General features: G+C 49.7%; 1 protein-coding gene across 1 annotated transcript in view; it reads left to right on the top strand.

Annotated features, from left to right (window-relative positions):
- The first annotated feature begins 484 nt into the window (after window positions 1-484).
- Window positions 485-8597, top strand: part of RCSD1 (RCSD domain containing 1) — an 8221-nt gene continuing 108 nt past the window's right edge. The window contains exons 1-6 of the mRNA XM_009697317.1: window positions 485-595; window positions 1478-1585; window positions 4136-4225; window positions 5584-5655; window positions 6989-7192; window positions 8038-8595. Coding sequence (XP_009695619.1) covers window positions 485-595; window positions 1478-1585; window positions 4136-4225; window positions 5584-5655; window positions 6989-7192; window positions 8038-8595 — 1143 coding nt within the window. The remainder of the gene's footprint in view (window positions 596-1477; window positions 1586-4135; window positions 4226-5583; window positions 5656-6988; window positions 7193-8037; window positions 8596-8597) is intronic.

Raw genomic sequence — 8597 nt, 5'->3', positions numbered from 1 at the left:
GTTCCCCTTGTCTGCCACTTCCCCTGCCTGTAATCACTCTAATGAAAGCTGAAAAGATGGGGGAAGGTGCTAGAAGTTCACTGAGAGGAGTCAGCTTGGTACGGCTTTTGTGGCCAGACGCAGGAAAGCTGGTCCGAAGCGTATGGGAAATTGAACAGGGGAGATGTAGTCAGGATCCTGGAAACGGGGAATGGCAGACTTCTACTGGGGCTTGGGGAGAAAGAAGATAGGATTTATTGGGAGCATTTATTTACAGCTCTCTGAGAAAGGGAAAGGCCCTTTTCCACAATGCAAATAGACCTTAGCACTGCTGCTGTCTACCAGGTATTTCAGACCAGAGAATGCTCCAAGCTGCGGATGATGAGATGCTGAAGGAGTGGTTGTGTTAACGAGACAGCAGGTCCCTCCCAGGCAGAGCCACGTAAAGGGAGAAGGAAGGGTTCTGCTGGAGCTTTTGGAGAAACAGAAACGTTTTCCTCGAGCAATGGCCTTCGGGGAAACTTTCCGACTGAGAGGCAGAAGAGCATTGAGGCAGAGGGGTGAGAAGCGTGGCACGGGTCATGCGTTCGTGGTGGTGGTACAAGGGAGTGAAGGTGTGAGGTTCCGTGCTGATAGTTTGTAGCCTGGTTTGTTGTTTTGAGGTCTCTGCCTCTAACAAAACAAGGATTGTTGGTTAGTTGTTCTCAGGTCCTCTGGTTCGGTTTTCCGCATCAGATACTAGAGATGAACAAAGGTTTCCTTTCATCAGCTTTGATTTCAAAGCTTTCAACTCGTATTGCTTCATACACACATAGCAAAGAAAACAAGGTAAATGTGGGATGGCACCAGGGCTCTGTGCTGTGGGAAGAGCCCCCCCATCCAGTCTCCAACAAACCTCCCACTTCTCAGCCTGTTGTCGACCCAGGGGAGGGGAAGCTTCTCTTAGCCCTGGTATTTCCTCCGTCCCTCTCACTCGCCTGAGTATTTCACTGCCAAAAGGGCAGAGCAGCACAGGGACATCCCCAAGCAGATGCTGGCTTGCTGCAAGGACAGAGAATGGCTTCTCACAGCAGAACCACTGGGAAAGGAAGGGTGCTGGTGACCAGGGCGGTAAAAAAGGAATGGGAGGGCCGAGGTGGTGTATGGGAACATCCTTTACTGCCCCGCTCCATCTGCTCACTGCGAGGAAAAGATGGGGAACAAACATTTGGCTTGGAATACTTCGTTTGCTTCCAGTGAAAAATACTAAGTGTAGGCTCTTCAGCTCGAGCTGAAAGGCTCTGCATGAATTACTGGTTTTCTGGGATATTTGCAAATGCTGCTAGGTCCTCTCTTCCCAAACCTCTTGCTCTCAGACCGGATGATTGATGCCAGATGTGAGAAACTCTACTTTGAGTCCCCGCTTACTCTTGAACTTTATAACACATACGCCAGCTTCTCTCTAGCCTGCTTGCTTTTCCCAGCCTTTGCTCATAAATTGTTGTTCCCCATTTGTCAGAACAGGCCAGCAGAAACCAACTCAGAGGTGGACAAGTCAGCATCACCCTCAGTGGCTCAGCTGGCAGGGAAATTCAAAGAGCAAGCAGCCAATATCACCGGAAAAGAGGTAAGGAGCTCTGCAACCACCAGCGGGTAAATGGAGTGGGAAATGAGGCACTCGCTTCTGCCTGTAGAAGTTACGGCCTCAGTGATCTAAGCTTGAAACCACCTTGATTTTGAATCTCCTAGTGCAATGCAAGCTATGACAGTATCTTCCACGCATTCCCGACTTGTGGATGAGTATTTTGGTAGAGCCTTACCTGAGGACCACCAGACACTGTAACTGAGACGCTGTAAAGCTTGGTAGGGTACACACAGACACCTAACAGCGGCAGACAGCAATGCTTGTACTTCTGGGCTGGCTTCTGTGGGCAGAGGGCAATAATGAGTAATGACATAGCTAATCCTGAGCCATGGAAAAAGAAAGCAAACAACAGATTACGCAATGTAGAAGCCAGTGGCAGGTCACCAGCACCTTGTTCACAAAAGGAGGTTTCCTCCAGGTAATTCCTTCTGTATGGGTCTGAGAGAGAAAACTGCCTCTTTACTTGCCCTCGTTACCTCTTCCCAATGACATTTCCGATTCTGTGCCTATCTCTGTCATGCTGAAACTTCATTGAAAGCCCACTATGCCAAGCGTTACATCACAAGCTGTCTTTCACCAGATAAGCAAAACACTAGAATACCTCTCTTAGGAAGGAAGGAAAATCAGAGTGTTTACGAATGGAGGTTGACATTTTAGGAGAGCTCTCTGCATCATTATGCACTTTTTTAGAAGCATAAATGTTTACTGGTGGCCCTCTTCAGTCAGTGGGTGCCCCTTTAAAACTGAATTGCTTCCTTCTGCTGCCCAGTTGATTTCAGCATGTCCCAGGCTGGGCCTAAGGGGATCCTCCGTGTCCCCCCTCCTGTCTTTGGCTGGAGGCAATGGTAACCTTTGTCTTGAAGGGCTAGCATGCCACCGTCTATCAGAGGTTAGCACTCCCGTAGCCTCTATCAGAGGTTAGCACTCCCGTAGCTGGGCCCCAGGGTGGGAATAAGCAATCTCTTCCCAAGCACTCTTTTTTCCCCTCTAGTCACCAGTGCACCGCTCCATCCGCCCCAGTACAGTCATTTCCTCTTTTTAAGGTATGGGATTTAATTGCACTAAGTCCCTCGCCCTTCAGAAGGCAGCAAGTTCCCAGACCTCTCTTGTGTTATCTGCAGACCTCTGCAGCTCCCAAGGCAAGGCAGTGCGGAGGGGCCTCACAGTGGGGGGAAACTCATTTTCTCCAGAGACAGAAGAGGACAAAGTTGCCTGTCTTTTCTCTCCAAGCCATCTGTCACTTCCCCAATGGCTTTCTCAAGCTGGCGTCAGATTAATGGCTGAGTGGATGGTCTTTAACCCTTGCTTGACCCATGCCAGCGAAGGGGAACCGATCAACTGGGGAACCAATCAACCAGGAACCTCTGATACATTCACTGTAGCACAGCGCAGCATTTCGTGGTTGCAAAATGGTGGGGTTTCAATAAGACATGATATTATTGGTTCCTAGTGTGACGTAACGATAAGGGCAGGCTGCCTTTGGCTGCTTAGAGATGCAGCATTGTCATGGCTGGGTGCAGCAGCACCAGAAGTTAAGTGACATCAAGTCTACAGGTCCTCCAAGAAGGCCAACTCTACAGAGGGCAAAGAGACCATAATCCAACTTTTCACATGCCTGCCTCTTAGAAGGTAACAAAATTATCCAAATACTATATTGTGGATATTATTGAAGATCCACAGTATTATCTGAGTATTTTGACTGTTAACACATAAAAACAGCTTGGCAGGAGACTACAAACCTGGCATAAAAATAGAGACAGCTTGGCTTCAAGACCAGACCAATAGTTATGAAGGAGCAACTCCATACGTGCCGTGTTATGCATCTCTTCCTTCCTTCCTAGCGAGCGCTCTCATACTTCTGAGAGCCCAAGGATGTTCAGAAGGAACCACCGTCCCTGCCGTTAAGTTGTCTTGTTCCTTTTCCCCTGGTGAATCTGGTTCTTATTCAAATTAAAGGTTACAGCTGAGGACTTGTCTCTGTGAGCTGCTTTTCTTCATTAGAGAGAAACAAATGGGGCTGTAGGGCATGCTGAAAAAGTCAGAATTCCCCTTTTTGCCCCTAAAATCTATCAGATGCAAAATAGGAAAATCACAAACCAGGTAGGCAGCTGAGACTCATTAAAAGGAAACCCTGGTAATAAGACAGGAAAGAGAACAATAAGAAGCTATTCCCGTGTGAGGGGGTTTCCAGCAGGATGCTTTGAAGATGAAGCTTCTGGGAAGGCTTCTCCACCCTTCACAGCTTAGAAGAGTGTCCTTTGTACAAAGCCTGAAGTGTTGTGGTTCATGCTGTGGAAAGAGATATACGATACTTTTCCAACACTGGGACTGGGCTCGAGGTGCTACAAGCACACCTAGCATGCTGTCCGCCTGCCCGTATGCTCATATCTTGTGCTCTCTTTAGATGATTCCTTTAGGCAGTGACTCCAAGCAGGTCACTTCCAGAGCATGCCCTTTGGTGCTTGAATTTCACTCCTTTTTTAAAAAAACCCTGATTTTCCTGTTGCTGAGTTGGTTGTTTTCTTCTCTTAGGTACCACCCCATAAGCCAACTCGGAGGAAACCACCATGCTCCCTTCCATTGTATTCCCACAAAACTGAGACAAGTGACAACGATGACCAAGTGAGTATCAATTTAATAGGGGGACAAGGTCTCGCCTCTCTGCAACCTGTTCTCTCCTGAGACACGAGCTTGGAGGTAGCGGAGAGATAGAGATCAGGCTGTGCAGCAAAAGCCACCAATTATGTAGCATCAAACCTTCCCCTGCTCACACTCACGCACTGACTCAGAGTCAGCTCCGTGCCGTTTACTACTCCTGTAGCACGGCTACACATCCCAATTCTAGTGCTTTTGCTTCTAGAGCACTGACGGATCCACCCAGTTACCACCTTTCAAGCATTTTAAAGCAGGAACTGCTGGCATTTATTAGATCTGAACAGCGCTTAGCACTGGGAGCATCCATGCTGTTTGTTGCCTTCAGATGAACTCTAGAGGTTTGAGTATAACAGCGTAATAGTTCTGCTTTTGAGATTTTTCCTTTTTCAGAAAAAGGGAATAATTAATCCAGAGTAAAGAGGGGTTTTGTAAGCAATACCCACAGAACAGTATCTGGAGGTGTGCTCCATACAGCACACTTGAATAAGCAGGTCCCAGTAAGCTGGCTGCTACTCACTAAAGTTTATGCTGAGGCCCTTTCTAGTCACTTCTGTCCTGTATTTCAGAGTACCCACCAAATTTCACATTGTCACCTGCCCTTAACAAGGGGCTGGCTCTTTGTCCTTCCTTTCTGACAGCTACAGACTCTTGCTGCCTCCATGCCAAAGGAGCAAAAGCTTTAAAATCTTAGATTCCTTCCTTTTTCTTTGGACCTGAAAAAAGCAATGTGCCCCTTCTCAAAGCAATGCTCTCCCTTTCTCAAACTGTTTTAGCCCTTCATAGCTCTGCCTTTCCAGCCACTTAGGCCTTTCCTGCCCATACTAATTGGATACCCTTTAACTCTGTTAGTCAAGTGGTGGCAGAAAGTCTCTCCCGTCACAAAAAGTTCACAATATTTATGAATATTAAGGCTTGTACCCTTTAAGAGGTAGCATTTTGTCTGGAATTTTGACCAGAGTCATGTCTGGTCCTGAAATAATACCAAGGGAAACTGTGCCATAGGTTAGATACCTTAGTGAAGGCCATGTAGCAGCAGAGCCATTACACATCGCCTAGCTCAGATACTTCAGCTGGAAAGCAGATAATCACCTTTTTCCTCAGAGGAAGGACACATGTATGTAGAGCTCCAGGATGGCTAGATAACAAAAGGAGAGCAGGGTCAGGAAAGAAGAAAGCAATCTTTTGTGTGAAGATGCTCTATGAAGCTTCATTTGCTCCCCTACTAGCGCTTTCTTCTTATCTCTTCCAAGTCTTCTGCCTTCATTGTACTTCTTCTTTTTCACCTACTTTACTATGACTATCTCATGTTTCATTTTGTTTTGCAGAAGCGGTCTCCAAATGCTTGCCCCATTCCCAAGGTCAAGGTGAAAAGCTCCCCCATGATTGAAAAGCTGCAGGTAGGTCCTGGAAGAGCCCACATAGCTGCCTCAGCAAATTAAAACTGATTGATTGGCATTTGTCATAGCTACTTCCCCTGTGGAACAGCCACAGGGGAAGGGGATCCAGGAGCCAAGGGTGACAGCTAGGCAAGCAGGGCTGTGGCCTCACCGATGATGGCCCAGTCCCACAACACGCAAACAAGGAAGGCAGAGCAGGTCTGGTAATGGTAACCAGCGTCAGGAACGCTCCAGCGATCCTCAGGCACGTCAGTGCATGGATCAGGATCATTTGGATCTGCGGGGTACACGGCTGGGTGTAGGCAGGGCAGCAGCACAGCTCAGGTAGGGAGCAGGGGCAGGAGCCTCAGTTTAAATGCAGCTCATGAAAGGAAGCAAAGGAAACCCTGGCTGATACTTCTTCCAGCTCTTTCTTTGCAGCAGTCTAAATCCAACTGAGCCACCTGCACCCTCTCCGGGAGCTGGCCTTGAGCACAGGCAGCTACAATCCTGGCAGTGGGGAGCGCACTCCGGGCTCTGGCACTCCCCTGCACGTCCCTAGAAGCTCTGCCCTTCCCTCGCCTCGATTCCCCCAGTTACGCCTAAATACACCCAGTGTTTCTTGTCCTTTTTGTATCTCTCCATGGGACCTGATTCATGCCGCTGAGGGCAGCTCAGCGCTCGATAGCCTGTGGACATAGTGCCCTGCCGCTGCCGGTGCCTCTCCGGGCAGCACGTGTGACTCCAGAGCTCAGTGCCTCCTGGCCGCCTGGACACGATGTAAGCCTATTCATAGCCCTGTCCCTCTTGGTGCACCCAAGGACATTTACCTACGACAGCTTCTTAGTGACAGGCCAGCAGGAAGAGTTTTCCCACAGTTAATGACAAGCTTGCTTCTTTCCATGGTCTTCTCCCTCCTCACGACTGCGCAGATCATTCAGAAGACCTGCAGACCAGGCTTGAAAATGTGAGGTTTGCTTGGGCACACAAAGGGATGGTTTAAATCTCAAAGCGATTGCTGGCCGCTTGTTCAGACTTTCTCCCGGCTCACCCACTGTAGACTGTGCTGGCTTGGCTGGGTCACTGGAAAATCCCAAAAGATCTCAGGATGACAAAAGGACACGTCCTGAGATCCAGCTGCTGGGGAAGGGCAAATGTCCAGTCATGATTTCTCTGCCCGGACTTGTTTGTTGACAGTGTCACCAGGAGAGACCCATAACCAGAAGTTATGTGGGTTGTGACAGCTGAGAGATGTGGCAGCTCCCGTGGCAAGAGCAAGGGTTCCTCTGTGTGGTTACCACACGCAGTACACGCCGGTGTCGCGCACGCCCGTGACGGGGATTTTTCTTTGCAGGCCAATCTGGCTTTTGCTCCAGCTGCTCTGCTGCCAGGAGCATCGCCCAAAAGCCCTGGTCTGAAAGGCCTGGTTTCTCCGTTCAGCACCCCTCCTTCAACACCCACCAGCCCAGGGATTCAGTCCCAGCCCAGTGAAGCGAACGAGACACCAGTCAGCTTTGACCAACCCCCGGAAGGCACTCAGCTGCAATTCTATAACAAGGTAGGGTACGTGCTAGGATTTCTCCATCGCAGCGGGATAAGGCTTGCTTATCGCTTGGGGATGAAGAGGAAGAGGAGGCCATAGCCCTCAGTCCTGCCATAACAGCATGCCTTTGTGGCCAAGGGAGGAGATCTATACGCTGGGTTCAAACCAGCCTTTCAGCGTAGCACTGTGGAGTCTTCTCTCTGCCCACCGCACTTATGGGCCAGCAGCTCCAGCAGCCTTCCCTGCCCCGATGGGTAAAGGGAAGGGGTGAAGTGACAGGACCCAGTCACATCAGCTCAGCAGTGACAGGGTGGCAGGGAGTGCTGGGAGGAGGTGGTGCCAGGTGCCAGCCAGTGTCAACCCACAGGCTGAGGTGCAGTTTAGGGAGCCACGCTGAGCGCGGACGGTTTGCTAGGTGTCCCCACAGAGGACGTCACTGGGGAGATGTAACCTGCATTCACCATCATCAACTGGAGCGCAGACTCCTTCCTCAACCACCAAACTGCCAAGTGTAGAAAAGGCCGAGACATCCAAAGTCAGCAGCATCAGTGTAATAAATCCAACGTCCTTGGATTTAGAGTCTAATTTGGACAAGGAGCCACAGTTTAAATTGGGACAATGTTCTCTGGCACCATCTTTACAGAAGGAAAGGAGGCATATATTAGGGAGCTGCTTGTCCTATGAAGTAGTCCTTCAGCAGCAGGGAGCCCTCTTCTCCCTATCTCTCAGTAGCAGAGGAGGAAAAGTGAGGCCACCAGAGTAACAATCGAGTTTCCCATTGTATTTTCCTCTGCTGTGCTTTCCTGCTTTCCAGTACCGCTGTCTTGACTGCTTCAATGTCTGCTTTTCCTACCTCCAAGGTGCGGACACGGGGATCGATAAAGCGCAGGCCTCCCTCCAGAAGGTTCCGAAGATCTCTATCCGAGTACGGAGATGGGGAAGATTTAGGGGTCAACATCTCCTCTCCAGAAAATGGTGCCAGAGAAGATGGGGATGAGGTGTTTGGGCCTAAGGGCAAGACAGAGGACACAGAAACAGGGAGCAAAGAGCAAAACAAACAGACAGGGTCTGGTGAGAAGCCCCCATCAAGGAGAGGATCCAGCAGATCAGAAGATGAAGAAAAAGGGGAAAAACAGGCAGAGAAAATGACTCCTTGGAAGAGTAACGCAGGGGATACAAAGGAGGAGGAAGTGTGTCGTGGTGCCGCAGGGGAGAAGAATTCTCCCCAGCCTCCCTCTGGAAACAAGGAGGAGAAGCTGTGCGAGGGTCACCAGGGAGAAGAGCAGCAAGGCAGTGCCTGTGAACAGGAAAAGGGTGACAAGGAGAAGGAAGAAGCTGAAGCTGAAGCAAAGGAGGTCAGTGAGAGCACAGACGCACGGAGGACATCAGACACTGAAGAAACACCCCTGGCCCCTGAACC

This window comes from Cariama cristata, unplaced genomic scaffold, assembly GCF_000690535.1.
Source record: "Cariama cristata isolate BGI_N322 unplaced genomic scaffold, ASM69053v1 scaffold8293, whole genome shotgun sequence".
NCBI classification, from domain to species: Eukaryota; Metazoa; Chordata; class Aves; order Cariamiformes; family Cariamidae; genus Cariama; species Cariama cristata.
Note: the sequence above shows the minus strand (reverse complement) of the source record. Positions and strands in the feature narration are given on the sequence as shown.